This window comes from Theobroma umbraticum, unplaced genomic scaffold (genome assembly GCF_002168275.2).
Source record: "Theobroma umbraticum cultivar Fairchild unplaced genomic scaffold, ASM216827v3 scaffold_86.0, whole genome shotgun sequence".
Lineage (NCBI taxonomy): Eukaryota > Viridiplantae > Streptophyta > Magnoliopsida > Malvales > Malvaceae > Theobroma > Theobroma umbraticum.
Window position 1 is genome coordinate 5,400,894 of NW_018397263.1, and position 14,208 is coordinate 5,415,101.

Sequence of the window (14,208 nt, forward strand, 5' to 3'; positions counted from 1 at the left end):
GAGCAATCCTTTGTGCTTACTATGGCAAATGATCTCCCAGATTAAATCCATTATTTTTTTAACCCTTTAGTTATCATCATATTGTTCATGGCTGTAGTATACTAGTACAACCTTTACCGTTAAAGCGAAACCCTTTTGTGGGGTAAACTTGTCTGCAGCTGGTCCAAGTACCCAAAGGAGAAAAGAAAAAGAAACAAAAGAGAAGATACAGCTTAGTTCTCTGAAATTTGCGACTGTCATTTGCAAAGCTCGCAACATTTTAACTTGTACACTACCATTCTTAATCTTACACATGACCCATATCTATGCATACATTGGTGGGTCTGTTACACATTCTACTTCTACTGTTTACATGACTAGAATTTAACTGAACATAAGCACCGGGCCACTTGTTAAAAGTTTTTATTTAAAGAAATATTTTCATTTAATGCATGAAAAAGCTTCACATTCACAACTTACTGTAGCATTAAATACAAAAATATTTCTTTAAATACTACCTTAACAAGTGTTTATAATTAAGCTTTCCTTCATAATATACTAATATTTTATTAACCCACTGGACTGTACTCGAAACTAAGCCCAAAAAAACCTAAAACGTGGCAGCAGCAGCACCTAGAAGTCACGTGGTCTGTACCCAAAATGCAGCTTCGGAGAAGCCCCGCCAGGCTTGACGGAGAACACCCCGTTCCAGATCTCCGTGAAAGCTCTAACAATAATCCCATGATGATAAGGCGAATTCAGCTGCAAGAAACAGTTGAGAAGCTCCCTTAAATCATCTTTGGAATATATCTCCTTCTCCAATATCATTTGCAACATGGAGTGCCTGAAATCCAAATAAGGGTCATCGGAGTCTTTCTCCACAGCCAGGCTCTCTCCCCCCACACGGCCAAACCCTTGTACTTTGGCCATTGAACCCTTTACTTCCTGGTCCGTGTCGGTGTCCATGTCCCAGTACTGAGGAGTGTCTGTGCTTGGAGAAAAAGAGGTGGCAGTTTCATATTCTGAGAAGGAACAATGGGTTGTTTTCTTGGAAAGCGAGAAGTATTTAAGAGAATTGGTAAGAGAATGGATTGTTTGGTTTCGTTTCGGTTAAAAAAAACTAGTGAGCTTCGGCTTCTTGCAGCTGCTGCAGCCTAAGCTGACTGATACTGTGTTGAGGATCAGCTTTTTTCTGTTGCTTGACATTTTTAGCAGAGAAAGAAAATGAGGGGTTTTAGAGTTTAGAGTGCAAGGAGCAAAAAAGAGAGAAAAGAGTGCCTTGGCTTGGACCTTGGAGTTGGGATGAGGCAATTGTCTGAGCATGGGGAAGTTGTCTATAAATCCTGCATGTGAACAAGGAGGGTCCATAGGGTGATAGAGTCACTGCTTTGTCACTTTCAGTTTTCATGACAAGTTGATCACAACCGTTCAATATTTGATTAAGATGATATTTATACCAAAAGAGATAAATTAGTGTTAAAAAATGAACACCCATCAACAGCATTTCTTTTATTACAAAAACGTTTTGCATGCATTAGGATCATCAAATGGTTTTTATTGAAAATATGGAACTTGTTAAATGGCTGTCATTAATTACATCATGAGTTTATTGTGATGATGTATTTTCCCATTGTCAACTGGATAGAGCAGACCGTGTCATTATAGAAAAGAATCATTCATAGGAAGGGTTGGTTAGTCCATTGAGTTAAGATGATGTTAATGAATTGGTTAGGAGGCTAATGTCCTTTTAATAAATAAAATATACAATTATATATACAGAAACTGCATGACAGCAGAATGACCTAGGGATCGGACCTTCTAAATACACCATTTGTCATTTGATTAACAAATTATGAGCACCAACCCATTGGAGAAGAATATATAGGAACTCAAAGTGTAAGTGGAATTCAAACATATCCCAAAGTATTAAGGATTAAAAAGAGATTATGAGGGTATAATAAATGAAAGAAAAAGAAGAAACTATGCTGGAGCATTTGACTTGAGAATGGCAAGAGTTGACAAACAAAAAAAAAAAACACCAAGGAACTTTAATGTTTTAGTTTAACCAATGGGAGTTGACAAGCCTTGAAAGGTCGTATGGCCCATGGCACAAAGGCCATGAGGATGTGTTGAGAGCAAGACTTATTTGGAATCAATTGGACCATCATGTGTTTCTAATTAGTTAAGTTACAAATAGATTAGTTGTCATAGAAAAGGATTAGAGTAGGGTGTTTTCCCCATTGCACTAGTAGTCAAAATCATTGGATGCATGGCAGCAATTAGCTCCCTTATTTCTTTACAATAAAATAGAGAACAATTTTACAAGCAACTTAAGTATTGAATGCAATGCAAGCGTGCAAGAGCCACTCATAGACAACAAGGTGATTCACGTCACGTCATAATCATTCTCCAGTTTCAAGTTCTCACATTTTCCACTATGATGGGCTTGTACATAAGGATCACGTTATAGTGTGCTAGCCCGGAAATCAAGGTTCACGGGGCAAATTCAAAGCTAATACCAAACCAGCTGGTCAGCAACCACAAGTGATCTTGTGATTCTGCTGCCACTATTTGGTTTCTGTTAAAAATATTAATATACTACTGTCACGGGATATTGGAATGATTCTGCTTCTGCAGCTGCACCCAAGCTTGTCTCATCTCACTCGCGTGAAAAACGCCATGGCGGTCGGTTCCCCGTCATCAATCTCTGCTGTGCATTGTAGTGAGAAATGCACGCCAAGATATACATACGCTACATAGAGGTCACACAACAATTACCTCCATGGAGGATACCTCATTTCTCTCTGCTCTTCCTTCCTCTTGGTCGACATCAAACTTTGCACTGCAGACTGCATAGCAGTAAGGATAATAGAGGCTAAGCTACCAAACTCTTAACCTTATCCTAATATACCCATATCACATGCAAATCGGACACCACAAGTTTGTATGGTATTCAGATATAATTCTCCAAATATAAGAAAAACTAGCAAAATTTTCAACTTAATCATTTCCTTTATGGATAACTCTGACAAATGCACCTGAATTTGAACAAGATTGAACACAAGTGCCTCCACATGACTAGGTATAGCCAACCATCTAATAAGCTCTGACCTAACTCATGACTCTCCAGTCAAGGTTAGATGCCTTACCATTAACAAGACTACGGGCTCATGCTCACCAGTTAAAGTTGAAATTTGATGTAGGTAGCATAGAACACTGCAATCTTTTGCCCTTAATAATTGCTTGCATACTAAGATTACAACACATCTAAATCACAGATGCCAGCATCTTTATAAAATCATGGAGTATTGGGTTACATTATATAGCATCTGCATATACAAGTTTATGACAGTTGGAACCACTGCTGCTATAACTAGATTAGTTATTAGGTGATCACATTAAAGTATGGGTCCAACTTGACCTGTCAAAGAACTGAGTAGTGCATAGCTTGTTTCCAATCCATTACAAGCCGAGATGATCCTTTTAATCATTTGTTGCTGCAGCCAATGATGCTCAATCACTTGCACTGCGGTCCAAACTCAGAAAGCAATGAGTCTGATGTTACTGCTTGAATTTGCTAATTTATTCTTTATCAAGCATAGCAACATGGCGAGCAACCCATAACGAGCCAGCCTCAGTACAACGAAACTATATGAGTGTCCCCTCCTTTCAATTGATAGAGCAATGCCCGATGCTGCTTAGAGATCTGAGAGAAAAAAAAAAGAATAGACATGACCAGGCACCACCGTTAGACAATGCCAAGTGAGGAGAAAATGTTAAGAGGAAAACATTTTGGTGGAAAACAGGAAAAGCTCAACATCAAATGTAGAAACACCATGATCGGTGACAATCAGGGCAATAATCACATCTTTACGCACCCCCACCCCACCGCCGCCCCGCCTCCTTTCCCCAGTAATTCCCTTTCTCAGATGGACCATCTTTACATCTGTATAGCTGCAAAATTTCTAAGCAACACCAGGGTTTTCTATCAGGAATTTTACTGCAAGGCATGTCCTTGGATTCAACAACAGGGCTCCCTGAGTCTTTTTCCTTTTTTTTTCTTTTATGCTAATTTAGAAACCCAACCAATGTTTTTCTTTTTTTTTTTTTTAACAAAGCGAACAGAAAACTGACAAATATAGCCAAGTGGGATTCACAAGTGCATCAAGAGTATAATGGTGAGTGCTGGTAATAACGATGATATAAGTCACCCTCATTATTCTTAGAGAAAATTAATGACTATCATTACTGTGAACCATTACCATTAACATCATGGAATTGCATTGCCAACCTCACAAAAGCCCTTTGAATGCTATTGTTACATTCCCACCCTAAACATATAATTAAAAATATTATCCTAGCAATGGTATCATTGTCTACATTACATATCTCTCTCACACAAACAGAAGCCCTGAGGTGCTCCAATACTTCAGAAATGACTTTTATGCCCTTTTAGCAGTAGAGGGTTTTGAGGCTCCCAAGCCAAAATAGAGTAATTAAGAGAGAGACAGAGAGAGAGAGTCCATTGTTTTTACCTCTTCGAACATTTTCAATGGACCCCAGTGATCATCAATTCCATACATGAATGCAATTTTATCCTGGTTCTCTCTCATAAATTCCCAATCTGGTGTTTCTGAAAGCTAATCAAAAAGGATTATAGTAAGTAGTGATCACAAGATTGTTGATGTAAGTTTACATTCCTAATTGCGTAATACTGCCCAATATTTTCTGTAGGATAGATTAAGTGATAGATGTATTAGGACTTGAACCAAGAAATAAAGGAAAGCATAATGCAACAAAATGAAATGGGAACCACGAAACCTGCAATCCTTGTTTTGAAACTAAAAATATCTCACAAAGATAAGAAGGAAGTCCAAGCAAGAGGTATCAGGATTTATTAGCTGAAGACTTATTCAAAGGGTTGATCAATTATCAGAAAGCATGCAGTCAACCTCAGTACCCATCTAGCTATTATTCCTGTATAGAGGTGAACCAAAACGAAACAATCCAAGTTGGAAAAGGTTATCTACAGCTAGAGAAGCACAAATGGGACCTGCATTAGCACAATTCATCGAAAGCTATTATTATGGTTTTGCAGACAACAAAACAAACCAGATATCTGAAGCAGATGCAGAAAATTACTTTTAGATAATTGCAAGTTAAGTTTTAAAAAAAAAAATTCGAAGAATATACAAGAAAAGGATGACAAAATCAGTGAAGGTAATTACCCAGAAGGAAGGTTGCATGGATACAATGACAACAAAGACACATGATCAAGAACATGATATGCTGCTGCAATAAAAAATCTGATGTTTCATAATGAAATGTTCTCTAAGAGGATACTTCTGTTGTTATAACCAATTTTATAGACTTTAAGTATCTTACAGCATCAGTTTCCTGTTCTCAACATGAGTATACCTTTCTGAACTCTGTCCTGGCCATAAATAGCACATTCCGCATAGTATGATACTGCAAACAAATAGAATGGCACACAAAAGTTAATTTCTTCAATATTAAACATGCACTTGATTGTAATATTACTCATGAGAAAAAATAAATACACTTAGAAAGTCCTCTAGGGCATCTTGCATACAAGATAAAAAATAGACCCGCGAAAAGGAAACAACTACTGCTTATAATTTGAAGGACTGAATTTGAACAGGACTTCACCTGTGATAAGTGAGAGCAACCAGCTTCAAGGGCAGTATTAGACCATGACTTCCCAACAGAAAGTTTGAAAATTAACCTCAAAACCTGTCTTGGTAACAAGCCCAAAGATGCTACAAGGAAACTAAGCGTAGCGGACAGGACTCTGGACCTGAAACTCACAGATTAATTTTATTGATTCTCAAAATCCCCATTCATTGATGGTAGAATGTCAAAAGGCAAGATTAAAAATGATGAACACAAGCCTCCAACAGAGGCAACAGACTAACAAATAGGTCCAAGAGAGAACACACAGTATACCCACAAACTTAAAACTAACACTTAGATTAGCTTTTCTTTCATTTTTTTTTAATAAAAGAACAATGAATAAACAAATACCAGATCAGTATGCTGCAGAAATCTTATAAACAGTGTCCAGTAAAGGAACCATGAAAATAGTGGGAAAGGAAAATCAAACATACAATGCAAAAAGGCACCCAAAGATGTGGAGAAAATACAACAAATAGAGCAGGAGTGGAGTGGGGGCAGAACACTGGAAATTAGTATTCATCATAATAGAGTACTGCAATGTTACAGAAAATATGTATAGTACGGAAGTAATGTTGCTCATGATAGAGAAAGAGCTTTACATTGCAATTCTCACAATGGTAGACTGCTTCTTTGATTGCAGATTTAAGGCCAAGAATGGATAAAGTCCAATGCAATACACTGCCTAAATAACCAGACAAAGAATTCAACAAATTCTTCTGGTAGCACAACAGGAAAAGTAAGAGGTGCGTTGAATAAATCAGTTGAAAGGAGTCATTTCACCTTCTTTGGAAGCCTCCTTAGCATTTCAAGTGATATATATGAACCAATAGAGTGTCCTACCTTCATGGAAAATTTAGACATCAATTGCCAAGAGTTTTCAGAAATCGAAAATCAACTGTGACAATTTTGGAATATATCATTTTAGAGAGATTGTAATGCTTTTTCCAAGCCAAAGTAATGAAAAGTACTGTTGACTAGTAGAGATGAAATTTCAGCAGCTGTCTTCTTAACAGAAAACAAAAAAAAAATGCTACTAATTTAGCTCACGTTGGAAATATCATCAGTTCCCACAGACATTAAGAAATACTTTGATTAATTTTAGGCAGAGCCATCATGAAGAAGAAACACAGTATGAAGAACAACTCAGAAACATATAGTCATGGGATTTCAATTGTAAGACATGCATGTTGTCTGAGCCTCTGTACATTCAAATCAGAAATGCTAACAACTATAGCTGTTCAAAATGAAAATTGTCAACATCCTGCTTCCTCATTTTTTATCTCAAATAAAGCCATGGACTTGTTGACACAGATGCTGCACTTTATTAAATGTCAGACAGAAAAGTACACGCTAAAAGGTCTTGGAGAAATACAAACACGCATTCACAAATAGACGAGCATAGGAATTCAATTTAATGTCTCTTTGTTCTTGCTTCTAGAAACATCGTAGTTATAAGCATTCAACTTAGAACTAGTGTGCAGGAAAAAATATGAGTGGAAAAAGATGCTCAAGCAGATCCTAAGTGAATTATGCTTTTCTTTGCTGATAACATTTCAAGAGGTTATATTTTTGGAAGAAGAAACCTTTTTTTTTTTTGGACAATCAAGAAGAAGAAACAACATATAGGCAGCAAATAGTCCTACCAGAACTAAAGGAACTTTGATATTTTGCCCTTTGATGAACTCCATCTGCAAAAGTAAAAATTAGAGCAAAGATTATAACCTTGTTTGCTGAACTGGGAAAGTAAAATGGTTTTGATCATAACTACAAACTAAGATCATCATCTGGAAGGTAGGACTTGACAAAAGGATATACAGTGCTTTACAGATGCAAGAGCAAATACTATCCAATTAGCATTCAATAGGAAAAAGAAGCTCAGTGATATGCTGAGGACATTTAATTTGATTTCAGGGACTAAAACATAAAACTTGAGTCCTCAAGTTTGCCATCATTAAGTTCAGTCTTCCAACTAAAGCAAGTTTGTTAAGAATGTTCCAAATAGCTCCATAACATAACAAATCAAAATGTATCATATTCATCGACCTTGCAGGACATTAAAATTACCAATAGAGAATAACTGACAATTTTGAAAGCAACTAATCAAAATTCTTCCAATCTATCAATCTGCTAAAACCCAAATAGATAATCAGAAGGTTACCTTGTGATCAATTTGTTCTTGCAAGGAAAACAACTTTCCATCCTCCCAGTTCTAGCAACAGAGGTTATAGAAGAAAAAAACAATTAGAAAATTACATATATAGAAAATAGATACAATTTAAATTGTATGAAAAGCACTCGCTCCATATATATATGCATGCAATAAAAATGGTAATGCACCTTTTCTGTCTGACCTGCGTACCCAACAGCTGCTCCGAATCACAGAAAAGCAACTGTTAGCAACAACATTAGGGCTAATAATCAACAATGTGAATTTCTTATTAAAAAAAGGTTCTCAATCTTTTGCCTGATACAGATGCAGTTCCTCCAAACAACTCAAATAATGATTCCACAAATTCCTTGTAAAAGGTAATAATACCTGTGATGACCAGCAGCACTTGAGACATTGTTCTCAATTCAACTATTAGCAAAATATTAATCAAAGACATTAACAAACCAGGATTTCCAGGAACATAAACCACATGAAATGAAGGATGATCAGCATGAACTTCCAGAATCTCAGTCATGCAACTGCCCAGTACAGATGTCCAAAAATCAATAAAACAAGAATTAACATAAAACCCCTTAAAAGATGGAATCCTCATAAGCATAACATACCCTGAGACATTACACAACCGAAGATTCACACATTTTTTAACATCTGAATGCAAATCATCAAAACCCATTTTTCTACTTGTGCGATTTGATGTATCAGTTTTCCTACAAAGTAAAAAGTTTGTCACAGAAGAAAGAATTGGGTTAGCTTAACATTGTCAAGAACCTGGGCTTTACCCATTTCTCGTGACATTGTAAATATGCTTAAAAACTGAGAAATGAGAATAACCAAGCCCGTAGTACATGCATGAACTGTCTTATAAAACTAATGCATACCAAAAACAGTTGAAAAAGAAAAAGGACCAGAAACTATCCAAACCAAAACAGCAAATTAACAAAGGTAATATGCCTTAATAGCTGTTTTGTTATCGTATGAGTAATTGAAAATGCCTGTAATGGAATGAGCGAATGAAAGGAAGTGGTCTCGATGTTAGAGAAACAACCCGAGGTAACATTTGTGATCCTAGTTTTACTCCCTTCGTACATCTACGCCTTTTCCATTTTTTCTCTGTATCCTGTACGAAAGGACACCTTTTCTTCATGATTTTTTATTTAGTACTTGGGCGCCGGGACGGGAAACGGAAGGGGTTTAGGGGTTAAGATCCACGCACCACCGCATGGGTCGGGTACACTCCGTTAATTATTGACACAATTTTAGGTCAATCCTATTGCCTAATTGTCTTTATCTCCTTTAACCTTTATGATAAAATTATTTGCCACATCTGTAAATGATTTAAAACTGTCAGAACTTTTTTTTAATTTTTTTTGAAAATTATGCTTTATAGAAACCTTACAAAAATATAAACATTTAGCTCGTGGGGAAGTTTAAATGTGGGACCACTTGTTTAGGTTCCTGAACGCTATCCTAGTGTCCACACCTAGACCTCGAATCGCGTGTCCAAACATTTGTTGTAGACATGATAATTTTAAGCATAATAAGATAACACGATAAAAAAAATAAAATTAAATAAGCTTAAATTTAATTTTAAGGCATTTTATATTTAATTATATCAGACACGTTTAAATCATAAAAATTTTTAAATTTTAATACGTTAGACTTGAATAACACATATTTAAATATGTTGAATTAATCATGTTATCATGTTTAAATGTATTTGCATGACATGTTTATCAACTTATCAAAAATTAATAATCAAAGATTATTTTAATTTTATTTAAATAATTTTAAATAATTATTTTAATAAGTTTCTTAAATTTAATAAAGATAATAATGTAATTATATCATACCCAAACCCTAATTTTGAACTTTTGTCTTGTTATCATTTTGGATCATTTTAGATATTATTAGTATTTTAAGGTTAGATGTTAATAATGAATGTTATCATAGTATATGATAATGAATTTTATGTATGTTATTTATATTAATTTTTATTATATTTTATGTTATTATTATTTTATTATATTATAATTATTTTTATAATTATTTATTTTAAATTAAGTAAGAAAATTATATTTAGTTGTAAATATTTTTATTTAATTGTGCTATTAATTGTGTCGTGTCCTATATTGACATGTTTAATAAACGTATTAATCTTATCATGTCATGTCGTGTTGTGTTATACAGTTATTAAACGTAAACATGTACGTACGTATTTCAAATTTAATGCACGAATATTATTCATATCGTATTTTATTTAACCTTAACGTATTTCGTATCTAATTATATTTAACACGTTTAATACACCAAAACACGAATTGCAAGATCTAATTTGGTGTAGCATTCTCCCATTTTTATCAGACCAGCTCTCCTTACTTCTTATATGCTATCCCTTAAAATTCGTAGTAACCATGTTCTAACCCTCTACAATGCCTCACTAGAATTAACAGTTCATGATATTGCATTCTTTGAGTAACTATACACACAAATTTCTCGTCAAAATTTCTTGACTTGAAAATTATGAGACAAATACAAATATTTGATAATATGAGTGATAATCTTTGAAAATTTCTCTGATTAATTTCTTTACTTCGTCTTCAAGAGTTACGAACTAGGACTTAGTCTTAATCATGAACTTCACTTAATCTTTGCTTCAAGGGTCTTCACGACTTAATTTTGATCATGAACACTTAATATCTTCGCTTCAAGAGTCTTCACGGCTTAATCTTGATCACAAACACTTGATATCTTGATCACGAACACTTGATATCTGGATCACGAACTTCATTGTCGTTTGATTTTCACTTTAGAATTCTTCGCTCTTCTTGATCTTTGAAATGCTCTCAATCTTTGAATGCCTCCCAATCTTCGAATGCTTTCGAATGAATGAAAATGGCTTGAAGGAGCCCCTATTATAATGCTAGATGAGAGACTTTAATGAGAATGTAATCGCTTTGAATCATCTCTAAGTTATTTTAATTTATTTAGAGATAAATCATGATGACTCTTTAAAAGTCTTTTGATTGGCCGGACTTTGAGTCCTTAAATTTTGATTGACCGAAGTTAGGTATTATCTCCAAATTATCTTAACTTATTTAGAGATAAATTAAATAATTCAATCTGATTTTTATTTTTAAATTAATATGATTATTAGAGATAAATTAAACAACCAATAATTAAATTTTGATTGGTCAAAAATATGAATATTATCTTCAAATTATTTAAATTTATTTAGAGATAAATTGGATGACCAATAACTAATTTTGATTGGTCAAAATATAAATATTATCTCTAAATTACTTTGATTTATTTAGAGATAAATTGGATGACCAAAAACTAATTTTTGATTGGTCCAATTTAAATATACCAATAAGTGAATTGGTTCAACTATATGTCTTCAACCAAAAAATTAATTATTTTATAATTAATTATATGGTTAAAATATTATTAAATCCACATGGTATTAGGTAATTGGTTGATAATTTTTCTCTTTCTACAAATTCCCTCTCAAGACTTGTTCACACATGATTTTTGAATGTGACAAGTGGATAAGTCTTGAAAATTAAAAAAAAAAATTCTAGGATTCCTTAGAATCCTAATGTGCCTTGGTACACTTACAATCCAAGTTATATTTGAATTATGCTTACCTATAGGTAATAGAATTATGATCTTGGAAGATGTATCAATAAAACTACTTGAAGAAGCATATTGCAATAAAACCATAATCTTGAAAGAAATATATTGCAATAAAACTATTTAAAGAAGTATATTGCAATAAAACTATGACTTTGTAAGAAGTATATTGCAATTGGTATTGCATTCCTTATTCAAGTAAAACTCTTTCTTTTTACTCTTATAAGAAGAAAGCTCCCTTGTCAATTTTCTGCACACCAAAATATTAGATTTACGAGTATTCCATAAGCTAGCAGAAATATTCTTCAAGCTTCGCCACTTATGTCTCAAGGTAATACGACTATCTTTCTTATTTTGATAACTTGCTATCTTGTCACCTTATTTATTCAATTCCTGTTGCATTCCAAGATTTCATGCCACGTTACAAAGCTAAACAAAAGAAGCCAAGAATTGTCTAAAGTCTTTTAATTCTCATGACCCTTCTGCCATGTCATACAACTAAGCCAAGATTTCAACAATTGACTAATGCCCACATTAAATCATCTTTCTACCACGTTAAAAGGCTCATGCACTTTGTGTTCTTTCCACATTACACACCTAGGAAAGGAAATGATACTAGCCATCATTTGTTTCAATTGTTATGCTAAAAAAAATCATCCAAGGCACCATTTATCTTGCCACGTTTCAATTGCCATGCTAAAACATACAAGTCGCCATTTGTTTCAATTCCCATGCTAAAGCATGCAAGCCATCATTTGTTCCAATTTCCATGATAGGCCACCATTTGTTTTGCCACGTTACAAGAACATAGGAAAAACGTTAAAGAGGCTAAGAATTGGCCAATATCTTCTCATCAACTTTCTATACATACAATCGTAAATTGTTGTGCTAAAAGAAATTGGCAGCAACTTAAAGTGGTGCTCTTTATAATAATAAGTGATTTGTTATTCTTGGAGGGTACTCTTTACAATAGCACTTATTGATCCTTGGGGGGTGCTCTACACAATTTATTATTCTTGGAGGTTGCTCTTTAAAATAGCACGTGTTGATCCTTGAGAGGTGCTCTTTATACTAGCACACAATTTATTATCCTCGAAAGGTGCTCTTTATACTAGCACACAATTTATTATCCTCGAAAGATGCTCTTTATAATAGCATTTGTTGATCTTTGAGAAGTGCTCTTTATACTAGCACATAATTTATTATCCTTGGAGGGTGCTCTTTATAATAGCACTTGTTGATCTTTGGTGGTAATCTTTATAATAGCACACAATTTAGAATCACCATGGTATACCTCAAGGGCTACAAAAATTAACTTGTTATTCTTTCAAAAAAGGATGAAGATATGAAGAAAGGGTTGTTTCTTCCCATAACGAGACCTATTGTTGGTCGTTTTGGCATCTCAACCACTCAATGCTCCTACAACTTTGGAAGAATGGACTTTTAAACCAATCAAGAGCTCACAATCTTCTTCAATAGCTCGATGTCTCCAATATTATCTTCATGACAAAACTTTCAATCAAGAGGAATTTATCACATTGGTAAGCCGTATAATTTCTGATGAGGCTTATCGGGGCAGTTCTTTCATGATCAATGTGGAATTTAAGTATATCCCAAATATTGAGAGTGGACTAAAGATGTGTTATTTCGATATGAGAAGCTTTTATGTGATATGAACATGACTGATGCTATTTACGCATTTTTATATACTTATGATTGTAATAAAGATATCATTCGAGCATTTTGTAAGAGTTGGTGTCCAACCATGAATGCCCTTCATACTGCTTTTGGATAGGCTTCCTTATCATTATGGGACTTGCATAAATTGAGTGGTCTTCCTATTCATGGTTGGTTTTATGATGAGGTCATTCCTTCTACTAAAGAATTGATTGGTGTTGGTGCCAATGGGAGAAGATTTCTTCCCAAAAGTTGTGAATACTTATTTGATGCCTTTCATTGTTTGCACAAAAGAAACGATGATCAAGGCAAAGTCTATGTCGATGATTGGATCAATTTTTGTTTCAAGGTAAATTATGTTATCAAAAACCTCCAGCTCGTAAAGCCAAGAAGTCAACTCGTATTAAGGCCACGCACAACCCTACTGGAATTATCAAGAAAATTGAACCTTGGGCCTTGACTGGAGCTAAGGCATGCAAAGAACTTGGTGTTAAAGACAATCATAAGGCTGATACATATTAAGCTGCTTTCTTTTCTTGTTGGCTCTGTGTATTTGTTTTTCCAAGCGTAGAATCTATCATTCAACCTGAGACATTTAAGATTGCTAGCCTCATAGCTATTGGCTCTAAAGGTGTTAATCTTGCCATTCCAATGCTTGCCCAGATCTATCGAGGGCTTAATCAGATTGTCTTTTCTACTCAAGCTAGTTCTTTGGATGCATGTGTTCTTGTTCATTATTTTTATGGGTGGTTGGGTCATTATTTTGAAACTCATTTTTCAACTCCACAAGAAGTAATTGGACCCATGATGGTGAAATTCTCTAGAGAAGGTGGGGCTAAATATTTTATTGAACAAGAAGTGTGTAACTTGATTCATACAAAATTAGTGTGGGATAAAAATTTATATTCCAAAAATCGAGGTGAGATTATCATCGATGTATACCACTAAATCCTTCACAACATGATTATTTAGTAAGTGTTCGTCGGAGCTACTTGCTTGTTCGATGCCACAACACTATTATTTTAGAGCCACATAGTTTTCATCGATTTGAA

At 34.4% G+C, this 14,208-nt stretch overlaps 2 protein-coding genes across 2 annotated transcripts; both read right to left on the minus strand.

Moving 5' to 3' along the window:
• Window positions 1-226: 226 nt before the first annotated feature.
• On the minus strand, window positions 227-1,273 carry LOC110420622 (transcription repressor OFP6-like). Its single transcript, XM_021434003.2, is given in 1 exon segment — window positions 227-1,273. A coding segment is annotated over 1 exon segment (573 nt). The 5' UTR covers window positions 1,186-1,273; the 3' UTR covers window positions 227-612.
• Window positions 1,274-3,613: 2,340 nt separating this feature from the next.
• Window positions 3,614-9,033, minus strand: LOC110420895 (alpha/beta-Hydrolases superfamily protein). The gene is made up of 13 exons (XM_021434287.2): window positions 8,839-9,033; window positions 8,452-8,553; window positions 8,291-8,364; window positions 8,141-8,212; window positions 8,014-8,042; window positions 7,835-7,885; window positions 7,320-7,364; window positions 6,457-6,516; window positions 6,276-6,358; window positions 5,650-5,797; window positions 5,398-5,448; window positions 4,515-4,619; window positions 3,614-3,685 (listed from the first exon to the last, which is right to left on the minus strand). The coding sequence occupies exons 1-13, from the start codon at window positions 8,988-8,990 to the stop codon at window positions 3,614-3,616; spliced, it is 1,044 nt and encodes a 347-aa protein (XP_021289962.1). The 5' UTR covers window positions 8,991-9,033.
• Between the last annotated feature and the right edge of the window lie 5,175 nt (window positions 9,034-14,208).

Excerpts from the sequence above, each read along its gene's own strand:
- LOC110420895 (XM_021434287.2), bottom strand. The coding sequence starts at position 8,990 with ATGAAGAAAAGGTGTCCTTTCGTACAGGATACAGAGAAAAAATGGAAA. Across the intron at positions 8,365-8,451 it reads CGGTTGTGTAATGTCTCAGG|TTGCATGACTGAGATTCTGG; the intron begins GTATGTTATGCT and ends TGTACTGGGCAG. Across the intron at positions 5,449-5,649 it reads GTTGCTCTCACTTATCACAG|TATCATACTATGCGGAATGT; the intron begins GTGAAGTCCTGT and ends ATTTGTTTGCAG.